General features: G+C 39.5%; 1 protein-coding gene across 2 annotated transcripts in view; it reads left to right on the forward strand.

Moving 5' to 3' along the window:
- Window positions 1-20,650, forward strand: part of LOC148323525 (partitioning defective 3 homolog B-like) — a 105,082-nt gene that overhangs the window by 61,196 nt on the left and 23,236 nt on the right. For both annotated transcript variants that reach the window (XM_088315660.1, XM_088315661.1), the window contains one exon: window positions 7,409-7,523. In XM_088315660.1, the coding sequence (XP_088171786.1) occupies window positions 7,409-7,523 (115 nt within the window). The remainder of the gene's footprint in view (window positions 1-7,408; window positions 7,524-20,650) is intronic.

Genomic DNA, 20,650 nt, shown 5'->3' on the forward strand with positions numbered 1-20,650 from the left:
ATGACTGACAGTGCTACAAAATCTAGGCCTTTAACATCACATCATCAATATGGTTTCTGACTGTTTCATTTAGGTTCATAACTGAGAAATTGCACAGGAGGGTAAATCAAATTTTACCTGCTGCTTGTCATTCGCCCCATGAACTGGGCCCAAGTCACAAACTCTGTTAATATCGTCCATTTGTTTATCTGTCCGAGTGTCAGGTACCTAAACTTGTCCAACTTCCATAATTGGCATCTCACTACCTCATAGCCTTCACGTTAAGCCAAGATTCAGCTACTAATCATTATCTTCTACTCAAAAGCTGTGCTCATCATCGAATCCCAAGCGATGCAACACTGCCATTCCAAACTATTGCAAACCTGAATTTCAGAGACAGGCTGGGCAAGACCACGCCTTCCTGTTGAAAAATGGACTTGAGCAATATTTTCATGGGTGGCAGGAGATGGTTGGACTCGCTGATGAAAAGAAATGTTGATGGCATTGGATGACTTAATGGTATTAAACTGTATCGTTATGTTTGTTTTCTTCCGCGACGTTAGGCAAAAAAAGTGTGGGAATTAGTGCAGTTTTTTAAAATGCAATTGGGGACAAAAGAAATGAAGAAATTATGCAGTACACAGAACCAGATGCTTGTCTGGGACTTTGCAAAGTTCAAAAGTGGTTAATTATCTGTTAGAATGCTTATTTCAAACGGATTGTGTACTGTTAACTGAAAATGGCAAATATTTGTGGGATGAGCATAACGACTATCTAAAATGTTCCAAGTCGTCCGTGCCTCCACCAAACGGCTTATTCCGCTGTTGCTGTTGACTTGTTCCGTGCCCAGATTGCATTCTTCAAGTCTTATCAGCAACAATGAATAAAATAAGACGATTGCAATACATTATTAATAGAACAAAAGGTCATCAGATCACCTGGCTTGCTTTTGGTGTTAAGTTGGGTTGAGGACTGTTGACAGGTCCCTCGATTCTTTGTGCGCGCTTATCCTGGAGGGAGTCTCAGATGGAACGGCGCTCTGTGGGGGTGAGCATTGTCATCTTGAAGGATGGAGTTTGGTCCCAGACTGTGGCAAATAGGATTGCCACCGGATGTACAATCTCATCTCAATATCTTTCTCTCTCTGTGCATTGAAATTGCTTTCAACGATGACAAGCCTCGTTTTTCAACTCATGGAAATGTCATCCCATACCAACATACTCCAGTCAGGCAACCTGGGGTTGGGGGGGAGGGTACTAAAAAATCAAAATATGACTCTGTAGCAACAGCAGATTCTGTTTATACCATGCATATAAAAAGTCGACAAGGTCACAGAGTTTAACGCAGGCTAATTTAGTAAACCTATTAAACACAGAATTACAAATACACTCTAGAAAAATAAACTTCCGCAATTGCAGTTGATTTGAGACTCTAGGAGGCAAAAGGGAAGCAAGAAGGGGGCTGGAATGTCAGAGTGAATTCAACAAGCAATGTATGTTGCTCTTGAGAAGGATTAGAATTGGAGGGTGCAATTTTATTTTTTTCTGCATCCCACATCCACACATTTCTGTCTTGTGCACATACACAGTCAGGTAGAGCTATGTCAGACACCGTCAATTTTCTGAAGTGACTGCTAAGTCTTGGTTTAGTGCTCCCTACAGTCTGGAGTGGCTGCCCCTCCTACATCCACCCAACCACCACCACCACCACCACCAAAGCATCCCAAGTGCACTCAGGTTACCATAACAACAACAACCACCTCTGGCCCTTGACCAATTAGAATGCAATCAATCTGGAGAGGACGGAGTGGAGTCAGCTTGAGAGACGGCGTTATTATTGCACATGAGCAAGAAAGATCAATAGCAAATTATTGTCGAGAACTATAAGGCACAATAAAAATGAAATAAAAACTATCTATAGCTCTAGCAATGTCTGTTTGGCCTCTCACTATCTGAAAGTACGACTGCCAACTTGTGGCTTTTACCTCCATTAACTTGAGCATTGAATGCCAACACTCATTACGAAGTGACTTTTTCGCACCGGGGAAGGTGGAAAAAATTTGCAGGGAATTAAAAAAAAAAAATGGCTGACTTACTAGTTCGACTTTTGTCTTTCATTTTCCACAGCTAGTATTACGCTTTGAAAATGAATAGATGACTTGTAATTTAGGTATAAAAGCGTAATAGACCGATTATCGATCAGGCCGATTATGGCATTTTGCAGATATTCCGCATTGGCCTTTTTTATTTATTTATTTATTTATTTATTATTTTTTTTTTAACTTTCAAGGCCAATATATTAAAAGATGGTTAATTTTGGCTCGCTGCAGCGCACTTCTCTCTCTCTCTCTCTCTCTCTCTACTGAGCTTGTCACCCTCCTTACAGAAGCAGATTGGCCAATTCACAGCATCGTCTGATTGGTTCCTTGTGCAATGGTTCGCAGCCAATCAGCAGTAAGCTGCCTGTTTGCTTTTTCACCATGAGTCACATGCACTATAACAGACTTTGCAGAAATTTTAATAAACGTCAGGCTACTACAACTCACAACTAATAAAAAACGATTATCCGTAGTATTTTCCTCTTTTCAACCAATGAATATCGGCATCCATGATTATTAATAATCGGTTTTGGTATCGGCCCGAAAAAAAAAAAAAAGCATATCGGTCTGTCACTAGTAAAAAAGCGGACTGTAATGCTGTTGCAATGTTTTCCACAAATCAGATCATGTGATTTGTGTTCAATTGAAAATATCCCAGTAAGAAATTAGGAACTTTTGATAATCATAACCCACTGGGATACGTCGGCTTTATTGCATATTAGAATGCATGAGAAAATCCAGATAAATTTTTAGTTGAAAAATATGAGCGGTAAGGAGGTTCAAGGACCGTGGTGAGTAAGAGCTAGAAGAGGGATTTGAAGTGTCTTGAAAGTAAAAGGAGGCCAAACGGAAGGTCAAGTAGGATTAGGAACAAAGAGAAGGGAAGTTAAAAGAAAAGAAAACAGGGAGAGAGTGAAACAGAAAATAGTTATGGACAAGAAAGAGAGAGAATGAATGTTCGGCGCTAAAGGAGGAAATTAGCGAGAGGAAGTGCCGGAGAAAAGGGGGGGGGTTTAGTTCTAAAAGCATGAAAAAGCCACAGCACATAGACAGCAGATAAGAGTTTGAGAATAAAACGGAAAAGATTGAAGTGTGAGGGAGAGATTTTGAGGAAATGGAAGGGACAATGCGTGTTTGGAACTTCAGAATGAATTTGAAAAAAAAAAAAAAGATTCTTTGGGCGGCATTTGTGGGCATAAAGGACACAGGAATGGACCCACATAAATAAACCGGAGCAACTCACAAGAGACACTTTGGGCATGAGAAATCATGTAACTGTTTTGGGATTATTCGGCAGATGCGGATATTGGGGTCATTGAGTGTTGGGGGCTAAAAGGGTAAAGTAGACTGGGAAGAGAGCTGTGGCAGTGGAGAAAAATAGGGGCTGAACTAAATTGAGATGTTGAATGTACAGAGGAATAAAAGAGAGGAATGAGAAGAGGTGGGGGAGCAAGCGGTGGGGAGTCGTTGTAAAACGGGCCTGCATGTGTGTTTTCCAGGACTCGAAGTGAATGATTCAGCCAGGCTAATAAGCAAAGCTCTCAAGAGGCACTCGGCTGCCATCCTTTCCTCCCCCTTGCTCGCTTTCCTTCAATGAAGCCTTTCTCGGCCTCTCTTCACCCTGTTGCACTCTCTTCCTCTCATTTATGATCCCCCCCCCCCTCTATTTGCACAAGTAGTCCGCATTGAAAAATGCATTTCATGCAAAGGACATCTGCCTGCAATTGAACATAGGGTTGTACGTTGTAAAAGCACACACAGGCAGGGACTTGGTACTTGGGCTTGTAGAAGGACACGCCGTTCATTTTAAGGAGGCACAGATGCATTCATGGACAAACAAGACCGCATTTAAGCTTTGAACATTATTTTCTGATGAGTAGTAGCATGTTTTAAAAAAAATTTTTTTTTAAACGTGTTCAATAATGACTTTGCATGACAGTATTCACGAATCAAAAATAAAAGATTTATGGAAAATTAGAATAATTGGTGATATATATATATATTATATTTTATTTTAATATTTTAATATTTTCACAAGTGCTTCATGAAGCTTCATTTGTCCTGATAAGCAACTCACGAGATGATAAGGCTTTGATCCTCCGGTCTATGCACTCAAGTTATGCTGAGATCTCATTTGCTGCCATGCGTGACATTGGTTTTAACCCCAAAGATCTGTGTAAAATTCGAAGCACCATCAAGGGCATCATTCAGCTTTTTAGAGATCCCGCAGTACATGTAAGACATGGTGAGCGGGTATGGCCAGCATCAAACAAAGCCAAATTGGTTTGGAAGCAAGAAAACACATTGTCCTGTTACGGAAAGGTCAGCTCCAGAATTGTATTTTGTAGCGATCACTTCCTTTTTAGCAGCGTTATTCCTCTCAGAGCTCCGCGCAAGCTGACTGTAATCTTTCGTCTTGACCCAAATTGCATTAAATGTTATAGAAATCTCGAAAATGGCCGATATCTGAGTTTGATAAGTTGGAGCAAAACTGGGGCAGTGTCACAATATTGCAGTTGCAGTTCTATAAAATGTTCGAACTAATTTGCTGCCTCAATAGTGATTCAATAGTATATATTTCACCAGTTGGGGGCACTCTAACGCTCATAGCTGATTTTAAGGCATTGTTGTAGTAAAATATTAAAGTTGCCTTTTTGCTGAAGCGTGATACGTGGTATTTTCGTAAATGCGATACCATATTGGATGTATTTCCTCATCTAGTAGCCACTCTTTGTTAGCATGTTTTGCAGATCTTTCCTCGAGCAAGCCTCGATACCTCAAAAATTCTGCAGGATGAATTTTTTTTTACTTTTAGAAATCAAGTTTATCAATTCACTGCTTCCTGAAGTTTTGATATTAATTTTTAGTCCACAACAAAACTTAATATAATGTTCCCTATCAATCCTTTGAAAAGTGTGGTCACACATCATTAGCCTACAGCAAAATTGCCCAAGTCATTTTTAAGTTATTGTCACAATATTAGGGAAAAAAACCCAAACAAACAAAAAAAACAATAACAATGTGCTCACTAAAAATATTTTTCTCTATTTTAATTCTCCGTCAACCTTATCATTGTTATCCTCGACGGTTGAATTGAGGATACTAAACTATTTTTGTTTGATTCATTTGTTGTTTCTTTAAAAGAAAGAAAAATGAATGAAAATCGCTATTAAGCAAGTAATTGAATAATTTGGTTGCTTTGTATTGGTGCAGCGCGAACTGTGTTTTCTGCCACCTTGGGCTAGTTGTCAGTCGATCACCGGGCACATCGAGACGACCAACCATCCTCGACTCTCCTGAGGATAAGCGGTTTAAAATTATATTCAAACACCGGTATTGAGCAAATTAGTCTTCTGCCAAGTCAAAGGGTAAAGTACCCAGTTTGCCCCTGAGGCTTTTATTCCAACCACTCTACCACCTGCAGCACCTCCTGCGCATGCAGAAGACATGTCTACATGATTTGATGGCGTATAATTTTCAATCTGTTGAATAAGACACCAAGACCGCCGTGAAGACAGGATGCCGGCCTTTTCTTCCGCAGAGTGCAGCACGAGCAGGCATTACGACAGCCAGTCCGATTGATGTCATGGCAGTCGACAGAAGCGTAATTACTCCCCGTGCTTATATGGTGCTGCAAAAGGAGCGGTGTCATATCCTGTCAGCTGCATTTTAAAAACACGTGTCGCTTCCTGTTAGCCTGAAGAGCAAAGTGAGCCTTGGCACAACCTGCGAGAGTAGAAGTACCAACCTCACACCGCAATCACACTGAACGGATATGCCGTTGTCTCTTACACACATTTCCTGTCTCCGATGCCTTTTCTTTCGGACCCACCTGCCGTCGTTGGTCATCTTTTGTTGTCAAACTTCATTAGTGAAGATGTCAGCTAATTAGTGCAAAACACAAGCTAGGGAGATTAGGAAGTCAAAAATGATGAAGGCCGAGATGAGGGAGGGTGATGAGGCGGAGCCAGGGCAGAGGCAATGGAGATAAGAAAGCAGATGATAAAAAGATTAAGAAGGATGGAAGCGATGGAGAGATGGATTTGATAAAAATGTCATGATTGACTCATTTCCATGTTTACTATTTACCACATGGTTTAGCGCACTTTATGTATGTTGCGTGTGTTTCGCCAGCTAGCAGAAATCATTATGAGAGAGCAGCTGAGTGACACATTGATACAAGATTCAGGGAGAGACAGATAACACATTGATCGGACTTCGTTGTTCTCGTCTAGTTCATCCTTTTACGACACAGAGCTTAATGATCTTCGACTACGGGGCATCAGGGACAAACACACAGACGACAACGCCCTCTTGTAAAGGCAATGTTCGCTTCTCTCACTGACAAAAAAAAATTGTCCAACACATTATATACATATACTGCAGTGTGTCAGTTTATATATCTTGGGACCAAGAATATTTTTCTTCACATTTAATGACAATGGAAAAAGTGATCCGATTTGAATTGTGAAGCTTTGCTGATTACAAACAGCTTTAATTAAAGAATATTTTATTATAATAATCTTATAATACACATTTTAAAATAGCACAGCATCTAATATCTTTCATACTAAACATGAAAGTCAATAAGGGATAATTGTATTATTTCTATATATTTTTTTTTTTTAAATATATTTTTATGTTGGTCCACCACACATACCATTTTAAATAAATAATAATGTCTGATGTGTTTAAATCTATGAATGATTTGGGATTTGGCAGCTCCCTTGGCCCAATATTATGCAGCGTATCAATATTTATGATTTACAATTGATCTAATCTTTTGCGATCCTCACCACATGCACATTTATTTCAACTTGAACAGATTTTGAATTTGCATCATTAAAGGGAATTTTCTTATTTATCATCAACCATGTAAATATTTATAGGTCTTAATTACACATTTCTTATTTAAGATTATGGTGTAGAACTATCATTCTTATACCATTACTAACGGAACAGATTATTTAAATATTCATACCAGCGTTATTAACAACATGCCAAATTTTTGTGACACATTTTAAACATTCATCGAATTATTATTGCTGTGACCTAGCAAGAGCGAAGAATTTATCTCTTTCTCAGAGAGAGAACATTGTAACGGGGCTTCAGTTCTGTTCTAGGTACACTGCAACCAACTACTGTTTATGTAAATATAGCACAGTTTGCCTATCAACCAGTCTGTCCATATATTGGTTCATTGTTATAATGTTTTGTTAACATTTTCAATGTTTAAATGGTGACATTAAGTGATTCGAAAGACACCCATAAATAACATTTATTAGAGTTTCCTGTGTGTGAAAATAATGTATTGTATCGTATTGTTTGCAGCAATTTAGACCGAATCCAGTTGCTAAGAAAAGAATACCAGCAGGCAAAGCGAGAGGGAATGGTGCCCCCGTATGAAGAACTGGACCCACGACGTCTCGGCCATGATAAGGACAGGGTAAGGATCTCTTCTATGGAAGCAAACATGAAGGTTTAAGCAAGTCATCCTATGTTTGTTGAGCTTTTCAATTTGCTCTCTCTCTCTCTCTCTCTCTCTATGAGATAAGTCATCACGGGTTGAGTTTTGCATTTTAACTCATTCACTATTAGCCCGAGTAAGATTAATGTACTTTTTGACGTCTATAACCGTCAATGGCACTGAATGAGTTAACCTTGATCAGAGGTCATGGTGTTTGTCCGTCAATTAAAAGGTGCATTGAGATTGCATACTTTTCAATGCAGTTTTTTCTCATGATAGGAGTGCGTTGCTCTTTCTGCCGCATTGCCCTTGATCTTAAGTATTTGTATTATTGTAAAATGTACACACTGAATAAATCATACAACGTAGATGATCGTGCCAGCGAATACCTCACAGATCAGGTTTTGCTCCCTTGTCATCCAGCTGCTCCTGCTCAAATCACAAGATCATTGTTGCATCCTCACAGCTCCACCTCTGTGGTTGACTCCAACGTGTCTCTGGAATAACGGAACATTATCAAAGTGCTAATGAGGAATCGCCTCCCACGCTGCTGTCAGGTGTCATCCAGCAATGACTTATTTTGCTTGCCAAATGTAAATACTTCTGTTTTAAAGACGCCCACAGTCTTTCTTTCGATAGGATTGTTATTTCACCATATCACTTCATTTCCATTCTGATACGTGTTATATCGCGTTTCAAACAGTATCGTATCGCCACAGGCGGACAAACCACTCTCACTTATATCTTGAATGTGTTGTTGAGTGATTGTTCTGTAAAACTATCGGCTATTGAGATTAATTGAACTGAAGGTTAATTAAAAATGGCAATCTATTGTTAAACATAATTCCAATCCGTTTGGGCAAATGCAGTATATTTCATGTCGCAAGATCTCAAATTTACCTGTGACCAGAGCGCCACCCTTTTTTATACTAAAACGATGAAATGCACTTTTCCCCCTTCTGCTGAGTTAAAAATCCATTGTTTTTGTTGGCGATATTAAAAGAATTTTACAATGTAATTGTAATTAGATCATTTAAATGTCACATCTGTCAATGTAGTCACACTGCTATCCTCATGGAATCAATAGCCACACTTGACTCCAGATTAGAAAATCCTGTTATTGTTTATAAATCAGGTAGGGAGAGCAATTTAAATGCCTCAGAGGCAGACATTCATTTTCACCTTTGAAAGATTACAAATGGATTTCAATTTATGGCAGATCTAATTTGTCACCCATAGTCTCCTCTCCCCCCCCCCCCCCCCCCCCACCAATGCGTTTTTATTTTTATTTTTATTTTTTATTAGCCACCGCCTCATTATTAAGACAAACAACAGACAACATGCAAACATCCCCAACATCCCCCATGCGTCTCACTCTCGTCAATCAGAAAATAAATGAGCAAAAATAAGAATAGATGCATACGCCTTGCACATTATTCAAAAAGGTGCCTACACATTTCATAGACACGTTGTTGCGTCCAGAACTGTAAAAATAATTTTATTTCTTTAATAAATCTTACAGACTTTTGCAATTTAAGAAAGTAATTTGGTACAATACACTGAGGCCCTTTGTGGCCCGGAAATGTCTGTGTATGGAGTACAATGGTACTCCAAAAAAAAAAAAAAAATCCTCAACCATTTATTTTGGTCGGCTTCCCCCCAGCCCTAACGTGTACAATACACATGTCCATATCGATGACGAATGCTGTTTCATTTATGTCTGACTTTTGGGACACAGCACAATAGATCATCATGTGCCTTTGTCACTCGGGTAATATTATAAGACGACCTTGTATTATATCCTGTTGATTAAGACGGAATTTCCAGTATGAAATGTAAGACTGTCTCGCTTGTTTGGGTGGGCTTCCACATTTGATACACATTTCCGTTTGGAATGAATGTGTTTGTTTCGGGGATTTTTTCTCTTCCCGTTCAAGGTTTCAGTCTTCTGTGTTCCTCCTCATCGCTTCACTATTGTGTGATTCACAAATAGGGAAAATCCCAACTCACAATTCCCATAAAATGATTATTCCGAAGAGTATAATCCTAATATTCTCATTTCCTCTGTCACTTAATGTAATGTAATTTCCATGATTTGCTTCTATATACATTTGATATATTCTGGGAACAATTTAGCACAGATTTTTTTTTTTATATAGATTTCAACTAGTTTTTGCCATCTCAACTGTGTGAAATTGTATGTGCTAACTTTCTGGCCGCGAGTCGGTCCTTCCCCTCGAATTAAGTACTGACTGCCGTCCTTCCATAAGTGGCTATCTGGTGCAATTGCGAATTACCATATTGTTCAAGTTGCTCCAGAGTATAAGTAGCGCCAATATAAAATTGCAGAGAAGGATAAAATCATGAGTCTTACTGAACAATCGGTCGCGTTATGTGCGAGTCCGAGCTCTGATTTCAATCTGTTGCACGACCAACTATAAAATATAGTGTGACTTATTTTTCCGAAAACATCGCACTTGTTTATAGTAACTTGTCCCATTTCTACCACTACAGTGTTCCTTTAACCGCCAAGCTGTGCCTACATCCCCCAAAAATGCATTTCACTGATGCTACAAATGTAGGCTTTATAAATATGCCACATACCTTGAATAATACATATTTTATCAGACCTTTTATGGCCATTCGGAGGAAGACAAAATCTCTCGACTTCCTCCTATCCTCGGTTCTATCCAAGTGCATAAGCTCTCAACCCCTTTCCTTTGCTACCTCCAATCTGTCCATGTGATCTCTGTCCTATCTTTGGTGGTGGTCGATGTACACGGACGGGATCACTATACCTTTCATGGCAATAGATAACAATAAACATTGCGGCTGTGTTTTGCTCCTAGTGCCAAGATTTGTTTGTTTATTCGCCACATTGGCTCAAACATAATTTTCACTTTACAGCTTGAAGGGAACTAAAGTGTACTTAGAATGAGATTTTCCAGATTTGTTCATGAAGTAGTTGATGGATTTATGCATTGTTATCTGTTTTATAGTGAGTCGCTCAGGCAAGGGGAAGATGGAGCATCGTAAAATGTTGCACATTAAAATCTAGCACAATTTAAAGCAACCTCAAAAGTGAGGATTTTACGTGTTTTTTTTTTTACGAGAATCGTGTTAATATTCGATTCTCCACTGTGAAGTCCAAAAGTCCTACTGAGTTTGATTTGGAATGTAAGCAATGCTACATAGATAGATTTAACGATTCATTTGATATACTAAGATATCCGTGTCTCAAATCAGATACACGCACAGATTGGGAGGGGACCACGAAAGAGGAGTGTTGCGAATAAATTTAGATGACTTGAACACCGGATGAGTAGCAGCCCTCTGAATGACCTGCAGTCAGATAGCTGAAGCAGGCAGCTCAGCCAGAAAAATAATGCATTAGTCAAGGTGAGAGAGTACAAGAATTATGCAGCTGGTATTAGGAAAGTGTGCGAGGCTACTGTACGGAGAAATGCCGGTAGAGAGTTTGTGACTCTGGAAATCACTTGAGATTTTGTGGTTGCCGACTCAAGAAGAATTCGGCTTGGCATTGTAGATGCAATAAAAGGTCAATTTATTTATTTATTTTTTTTATCACATGATCACTTTTTGTTTGTCCACCATGTGTGAGGTTGAGATCGGGAGGATAAACTAGGTTTGAAGCGGAAAGACTAGTTGACCAGCCTGTGTTTATTTTCCTTAACCTCAAGGCTTAGATAGCAGTTAGCATGGTGGGAGTCAGCGGCCCTTCCGATTCTCAACGAATTCTCACATGTATGTATTTTTAATATACTCTGATGCGATGTCAATATTTGACTGAGTTCCTGAATAAGAAAAATATTTTATAAAGCTATGTTAAAGTACTGCTCTAAAATGTAAACATTGAAAATGCAAATACAGTGTTGACACAGCATGGGAAATGTCTTTGCTAAGTGTTAAAGCTCACTGTCAATAAATACATTTAACACATCTTAACCACGGGAGCATTTTGTCACTTCTGTCGACTGAAAATGACATCATAGTTGCTCTAGGCTCAGCTAATGACCAATCATGGCTCCGGTGAGCCGTGATTGCTTGTTACTTGTGACCTGAGCCCTGAGCAACTGGGCTGTCATTTTCAGTTGCGAGAAGTGACCAAATGGCCGCCTCCTAAGATGGCGGAAAACAGGTAGATTTTGCTGCTTAATTCCGATTCCACTAATGCAGTATTAATCAAAATGCCATGTTTCGATTCGTGAAGGCACATAGAACATTTTCTTGAAAATATTTTTGGGGTTTGACTTTCCCTTTAAGTAATGGCACAGACACCAAAATCTTATTAACATCTGGTTGTACTTTCCTCTGATCATAAAACCCAACTCCACGTTAAATCTAAACCTTAGAAGGATAAGAATACAAGTAAACTCAATCTAATGGAAGCAAATGAAATCTAGTTCCTGCTAATGTCCCTGAACAGCTACTAGAATTAGAGAGGGAGGGTCAAGAGATCAAAAATGCTTATTGAAAGTGGAAAGACAAATACAAAGTGATCATAGCAGTATCCCACAGAGTAAAGTTCTATCCGCCTACCCGTTATTTTAGGTTTTATTGCCTCCTTAATTGTTTTATAGTATCACTAAAAAATGTGATCCAGCACTTATTGGTTTGCAAAAAATAGTGTGTGCATGTGTTGGTCCATGTGTGTATTAGAGATGAGTTGAGCTTCAGGTCATGGGGTTATAATCTCCAAGTCAGACGAAATGGGATCAGTGCCGACCCAGTGGACCCAGACACATTCACGTGTCTGTGGCACCAACATAGACACACGCACACACACACACCCATGCCTACTGTTGAGATATATATCCTCTCGCTGTCCCAGTCAATAATTGAGATGCTTGTGTCTGGACATTAATTGTTCATCTGTCTCCACCTACATTTCTTCATGTGTCCCCGCAGACCGAGTGCTATGAAGCCAAACTCGCTTTTATACACACATGCACACACAAAAAGTGCGTCATGCGTTAATCTTCAGTAAGGTTCCATAGTTATGACTGACTGAAGCAATTAGCGGATGAGTCATTGTTAGAGATCTGGAGCCATTAACACTTAAATCATTCACACCAACTGTCTCGTAATACAGAGTGTTTATGCGTATGTGTGTGCGATTGAAACCGCAGCCGTGGTTTCCAGAAGGGGATAAAAAAAAAAGTCAGTCAAAGCCAAATGCAGCTTCTATATAATTTGGCTGGAGAACAGTAAAAGTTGCAAAATTGGCCGGTTGATGGAAACCCCCTTAGAACCACTCGCATTAACCAAGAGGGGAAAGAAAATGCAAATAATGACATCAATCTGAGTTATTGAATAATGCACACATCTGCCATCTACGCACTGGAGTTGCCAAAACAGGTGGCTCATTCCATAGGCATGTGCAAAAGTAGTTTAACTAGGCTCAGGTTTTGCTTAAATACGATGCGACGTCACCCTTCTCTGTTAATTAAAGTGGCTAATGAAAGTTTACATCCGTTTTTAAAATGACTCAATTCTCATAATTTTTGTAATGTAACGGGAAAAAAAAAATCAGGTCAGCAAGAGATGCCAAAACTTCTTTTCCACATCAGTATGAAAAATGCATACTGTATTTTTCGGGCCGCAAGGCGTACCCGCATATAAGCCGCAGAAACATTTTTGAAAAAAAAAAAAACAAGAAGCTTGGCTAATCTATATAAAACATGCATCAGATCATTTGGAGAAATGATTCTATTGATTAATGAAACAAGCTTGAACTTTTCTCAACATGAATATGTTTGGCACAGAAACATTGCAAATCCCCAAACGTCCACCATACCTTTAAATTATGTCGACCGCAGGGCACTCTTCTGAGGCTTTAACGGGAAACAAATGTGGAATTTCAAATGATAATCATTCTTGGCAAAGCTTCTGATGTGATCAAAATGTGAAGATGATTACAAATGTCACACTTCATTGAGATGACAATCCAAAGCATGCATCAAAATGAACTCCAAGCTGCTTCACTTAAAGAGGTTGAAAGGTTCGGAATGACCTGGCCAGAGGTCGGACATGAAATCAATTAAAAATCTTTGGGGGTGACCTAAGGAGCGCTCTGCACTATTGACATCAATCACAATCTTACAGATCTGCCACGCTTGCAAGTAGAATTGGTCACGTATTGCGTCATAGTGCAACTGCAGAAGTAACTCAAAACGTAAAACTCCTAAATTAATGTTGCCTCAAACCGATCTAAAACTGTTGTTTAACAGTGGGGTTTGATAACGTTAAGCGTCATGCGAAGAAATTGCATGCAGAAAATAATCTGGCAAGGAGTATATAGAGCGAAATAGCGAGCATTAGGGAAGTCAGGGGTTAGAGTTGGAGAGACGATCTGAAAAGAAGAGTTGGATTGTGTCATTACCAAGGAATGTTAATATGATTAGTGGATGACTCTGACCATGCTGTCTGGCACCGGTGCCTCACTGCTGAGCATTCACAAAGCAGAATGAAACGTTGAACACATGCAGCGGACATATCTGGACAATCAGTAGTTTTACATTGCACACCAGAATGTATGTCAGCAGACATACAGGCATTTTTGCCAGCCAGGCAGAATGAGTCAACACGTCATGAGTTATCACTTTTAAACATGTATGACTCCCCCTAATAAGGTTTCAGAAAGTTTGGGTCAAAGCTGCTCTGTGGTTGGGTGACCCATGACTTCTTGACTGATTGTTCGGCCATGATCCCAGCTTGAGCAGACACAATTCATCATTTTCTGTCGCAATAAACTGACGAAACATTCTTTCCTGAATTATTTTGTTCTGCTGTCTTTGATAATCAGGACTATTTAAAATAAATAAATAAATAAATAAATGTATGTATTACATATATATTACACATATATTACACATATATTACATATAATTACATTATTAGTAGTGTAACTGTCATGTGTGTGTATTTTTAAGATGAATAGCTTTAAAAGAAAGGATGTAAGGTGACTCTTTGTGTTGAGGAATTAACACTGCATATTGTGACAGAATTATTATGTACCAACATTTCAGTACATATTCTCGCATATCATTCAGGTCCTCCTGTAATGAATCCAACATCTACCGTTAAGGCAAGTATTTCATGAAAGTAATACATTATTAATTTATTAAAAATTAGATACAGAAAACAAATTTCTTGCTTATTATAGACATCAGGAGTCTCATGTCAACTTTCAATGAGAACATTTGTTTCCCACGGCGAACTCAATGAAGATGTCACAGTAGTGACGGAGAATTCACGCCAAGTGGATCTCACCTTCTCTTTCACACGCATGCCCAGCCCTCCCCCGTCTCCTCTCCCTCACTTTTGTACTATGTCCGCCCATCTGTGGGTTCAGACGAACTGAAATCTCACAGGGATTTTCATTGGCTGAGCTCCACACTAAGAGGGGAGCTAATTGGCCAGCTGGGGCCCAGCCGGTGGCATAGCAGGGCACCGGCCAAGAGATTGGTCAAGTGGCATGACACTGGTCAGGCTGGCTGTGGCGCCAAAAATTTGGCACTGGATTTATGGAGAGGATAAATCGTAGTAGACAACTTTGTCTTTCTATGAACGCGATTTGTTATTCAAATGTCATCCTTTTCTTTTTTTTTTTGAAGTGTTAAAAGTGACACATAATCTTGCCCAAGTATTTACACTCAAACGTCGACGTACTAAACGTGTGCATTCGTCCTATCTGTGCCATTAGCTAAAGATAACCTCTATGTCTCGACTAAACATCTGTTATTTGATCTGACTGGATGTCTATCCCTTTTTTTTTTTTTTCCAATTTAGTTTTTTCCCTCAATTGCTCTCCCCTTTAAAACTTGGCAATCCTTACATTGGCACATTTTGTCAATTATAGTGGAGTCTTGACACTGGACCATCCATCCAGCTAGCCATTATCCATAGCACTTATTCTTATTATGCATGGAGCTTGGAGCCTTCCCAGCTGACCTCACACACACACACACACACACACACACACACACACACACACACCACTTTATTGCAGGGATGGCACATGGAGGAAACTGACGTCTGTGCCAAAAGAATAGAATGTACAAACTCTGAAGTGAATGCCCCTAACTAACTCTTTGGTTTTGTGGTGACAGTGTCATTATGCGATTTGCTTCACATCACAATTCCTTTTTTTCCCCCTTCTTTAGTAAAGCAAGAATTGTAGCGAGATTACAAAGAGTTGTACGGACCAAGGAATTTCACATCATATTAAAGATTTAGGAACGCTTCCAGACCACCCAAATCAAAATGTGACCATGTATCCATCCTTGACGTTATAAATGTTCTTTGTGCTATTGTTTTTATTTTCTTTCGGCGGCAAGTCTCCCCAGTCAATCCTTCTTTCTCACTCTGTAATATGGGTCCACCTTTACCATTTCATTCAGTAGGAGAGTGAGTTAATCTAGAGGAAATGAGAGGTGGAGGTTAGTCACCGTGGATTAGTCTGGTCCCAGACTTCAAGCGCTCTTTTCCCACTCTGGAGATAATCATAGCCAGGTTAGCCAGGAAATTAAGTGACTGACTTTCAGAGACTTTCTAATCCCCACCATGCTCTCCTCTTACATTTCTGCTCCATTCCCACAATACTCATTCTTGTCTGTTCTTCTCTGCCCTGCTTCATTTCGCCTGGACTCGAGCGAAGTCGATAATTCTCTACGATAGATCCCAATTTCTCAGTCAGACCACAGACAAGTTGACGATTGTTATTTTAAACGGGAAAAAAATGCTTTCTTCCCAAAGTGGATTTTTTTTTTTTTTTTAGAAATAATCTGTTGTTGACTGGTATGAATCAAATGTTTCATTGTTCATTTTGTTGAACTAACCCATCTATTGGCCTTCTGCCATTTGGGCCTGTATATTTAAAAAGTAAATGGCCATGAAGTTCATTCAAATATCAAACAAAAAGCTCTGTATTTGGATTTCTGCCCTCTTAAAAGGCATGTCAGCCAGCACCAAAGGAAATGTTTCCTTCATTCTCCACGCTTCTTCTCCGCTGCGTGTTTTCATTTCACATTTGCACTGGCACGTATGCACCCGCTCAAATTTTGCATAAATGCTTGTGGTTCTTTTGGAGGAAAATATCGCACACGAATATTTACTGTATCCAAAGCCAACTCAGTTTGAGGTTGATTAGCGATTTGCTTCGGGTATACCAGCCGAAGATGGGATTGACCATCCCAGCTGCTGTCAACAACAGCACCCCAAACAAAACAATATGACACACAGGATGATGAAGAAAACAGAAATGGACACCACCGGGCTGTAGTCAATCATCTGAACAGGGAATAGAGCCTTCCATCATATTATATCTCCATCTATCCTGTCGAGGTAGACACCTGCTCCCCTTCTCTGCATGGAGCAAAAAAAAAAAAAAAACACGTTCAGTTTTATCTTCAGGCTCGCTCCATGGCCATGCGTTTTTTTGCGTCAATTTCTTTGTGAGTGAAAAGTGCTGGTTGCATGTTCTCATATATGTGCTTATGCTCTAAGACTTCCTGCCTGAGCGATACCAAGAAGAAAAAAAAAAAAAAAAGGTTTCTGGAATCCCCAAATAAAAATCCAGGAGAGTTTTCTACCTTTTCAACCCAAGACTCCCAATTTGTGCTGCCTCAGCCCTCTCTTCCGTCATTCCTATATCTCTTAATTGTCCGCCCTTAAACTTCTACCTCACCCATTTTACTTCGGTTCCCCAAGTCTTGCTTGGAATTCACCTCTCTTTGTTCCCCTTAATCCTCAAAGGGGGAACTTTTTCAAGTGGGGAAGTTTGGGGTGAGACTGACAGACACACTCAGGGGTGCCCATTGCTAAGTGGGGTTGGGGGGGGGCGTTTTATACTATCTGGGTGGCAGGAAGGAAGCTTAGAGAAAAGTAAATTATCTTTCTTCACTTTTAACTGCACTTCTTCAGCTGATCCCTCTCTCTATGGCGCTATATATTCCCGCATCACCTCTGACTCACTTTCTTTTTCGCCGCTTATCAACTACCCACCTTGCGTTTTCAAGGACAAGCTCAGCTGTTGAGAACATTATGGTTTGGAAAAAAAGAAATCGGTGTGCGTGCGCTTTAAACTTGTGCTGGTATATAGATATACAGTTGGTATCACTGCGGGTGTATTCGCCACGGTGTGTTGTATTCATTTTTCTACAGGATTTGCTGCGGAGACTAATCCTATCTCCCGTGCTATCACCTTACCTTCCTTCTTGCTACCATTTATCCCCCCCCCCCCCCACTGCAATTGCCTACTCCACACTTTTGTCATTCTTTACTCAAACCAGTTGTTCAGAATTTTTTGTTTTTGTAGACACTAAAAATACCCCTGCTGAAAAAAAATAAATAAATAAATAAAAAGGCTTCAATTTAGGATGTTGCGGTATAATACAATTTTAAACCCTATTCCATTGTCTCAGTGTAAGTACGCCATATTTGTTTTGTGTGAACACAGAAAACAGATTTGGGTCCATTGTGTTGTGTTTTCTTAAAGGGACACTTGAGTGGGCTGAACATTGGCTCTTATATAATAGTTCAGTATGTAAAATTGGCTGCGCTAAAATTCACACCCCCTTAAACAAATCTGTAGTCATTGCCACGCCCCCATTTGCATCCGTAGCTTTTTTTTTTTTTTTCTCTCTCCTATCTGAGCATGTCCACGTCATAGCGGGGAAGCAAGCGTTGTAATACGTATTGTTTCCTGGCTTGGTTTGTCACCTAAGTTTGGGAGAGCCTGTGAAGGTAGACTTCTGGGAAAAAGTCAGTCATGATAACACATACAGATTGAAATGTAATATATGACAACCGACAAACAGTTCAGTTTACGCAAAGCCGCTCGGAATGCATTATGTTTGCGTGACTTGGTGACTTATTAATGAAAACAGACAAGACATGACAGAAATGTGTCGTAAACTACTACTTTCCTCATTCTCAACTATGGAAAAGCAAATCGTTTTGTGATATTTTCAGAGGTTGATGCGGGCCTAAGTATATTTGTCCGCATACATTTTGGGCCCGGTTGGTCCAGTTATTTTGACATTATTAGCGGTGTACTTAGAAGAATTTTGAATGGACGAGGGGGACGGCAGGGGGCGTGGCCATATCCCTTATTTATAGCCCACTACAAATTAATAAAATAAAAAAAAATCCAAGCTAATATCATTTACTGATAAAAACGAAAATTGTGAAAAATTTCGGCCGGATGGTCCCTTTAATAAAGAGACGCCTCGGTCACACTTTGCATTAAGTAGTATTAATTGTATTCACCAGAGACTCCCACGGCTGCGTGCGTTCAGAGGAATTGACCTTCTCTAGTCTTAATTGTACCACAAGTTAAACTGCTGTGACATTTAACTGTGCTCCAGTCTTAACTCCTGACCATCCATTCAAGAGCGTCCCTGACATTTCCGTGAGGAGACGTTTGTGAATAAACATGCCTGGTGTGCATTGTTAACAATCTAAACAAAAATCACCAAATTGCATTCATCTTCGATGTTCATCTTTTTTGCTCGGCCTCTGCTGCATTTGTCTGATGCAGATTTTTTTTGTTGTGCGCCATCCTCCCTCTCTTCGGACTGCCACACCCCGGCGTCTCTCTAAGTGAGATTTTACAGTCCAATAGTGCAAAGTGACCTTAATGGTGTATGTCTGGCGAGATTTCATGGGCTTGTTGATCAATAGCAGTGACTCAGCAATCACTTTGCCAGGTGCTGAGACTTCTGGTTTCAAAACTTCACTCAGCAGCCCACAGCCTTCACTTTGCCGTGTAAACATGCACAGAAACACCACCCACGGCAACACTTTGTGCTCTCAGATCCTCTAGATCACAACGCGAGAACATTTTCTGCATTCTAAAAGGAAGAAAACAAATAACCATTGTAACATATTTGAGAAAAAAAAAAATAATTTATATTTGTTTGTCCCTCTCATGAAGCTCAGGGCGGGAAAAAAAGGAAAAAGCTGAGCATTTTTCTATCCTGTTAGTGTCCGTTTTAGTTGACGGCCATTTTTATGAATTTATTCGCATTGAACTTAAAATCTCAACATGGGCCAAAAACTGTATGTTGTTTAACTTTTAAGTAAATTAAATTAGCATTTTATCTAGAATAGTTGGGTGAAGTGCTGCAACTAGCATTTATTTTAATCATCGATTAGTCTTTCAGTTATTTTTTTGTGATTGATCGCTCAATTGGATTAAAAATCAACACATTTAAAAAAAAAAAAAGAATAAAAAAATGGGCAAATATGCAGATCGTTTTCCAAAGTAAAAGATGTTTGCAAATATGTTGTTTTGATTCAACACAAATATATCAGGCTGCTTTTGTGGAGGACTGCAAAAAGAATCTGTTGCGAGGCTAAAAATCAGAGGATGTTAGTTTTGCATCAGTTGATGTCTCTAAATGATGAATTGTTTATATAAAAAAAAATATTTATTGATTAATTTGATTATTGTTGCACCTCTTGTATATTTTAAACCGTTATATTCTACTGTAAATACGACACCACGCTTTTCGAGCGAGGAGGGAAATAAGGAAGGAAGCTGACAAACAAGCGGAGATGACTTATAATTGCGTCATAACGATGTCCATGCGCTGCCGTTTCAATCACATTATTTAAACGTTGGTGCCGCTCAAGCCATGTAAAGGTTTTTTTTTTGTTGTTGTTTTTTTTTTCCTGAATGACTCAGAAATCTGAATATTGACCGTAACACGAATATTGACTGCACGTGAACGTCGTCAGTGTAAACATAAAAAACAAAGAGCATCAACTAGCGTTCCACAACCATCAATTACCTTCCAAAGGGCAATAATACAAATATGGCTCAGTGATTACATGATCAAGAATTGTGATATTCCGGTGACCAGCTGTGAGCCTCAGCGGGTGATCAGACGCGGCTTGAAATGTGCGCGACAGCAGCCAATCAGAGTCCAGCTTTTCCTTCTCTACTTTTGTTTACAGCTTGAAGACGTAAACCAAAAAGTAAAAGCAATGAGAAATCAGCAACGACTGTACGTGCAGCTCAACGCTCATCTGACGGCACTTTATAGTCATATTGGCCGACATCTCAGCGCTCCTTTCTT

This window comes from Idiotropiscis lumnitzeri, chromosome 14, assembly GCF_059441095.1.
Source record: "Idiotropiscis lumnitzeri isolate Australia: NSW breed Sydney's pygmy pipehorse chromosome 14, RoL_Ilum_1.0, whole genome shotgun sequence".
NCBI lineage: Eukaryota > Metazoa > Chordata > Actinopteri > Syngnathiformes > Syngnathidae > Idiotropiscis > Idiotropiscis lumnitzeri.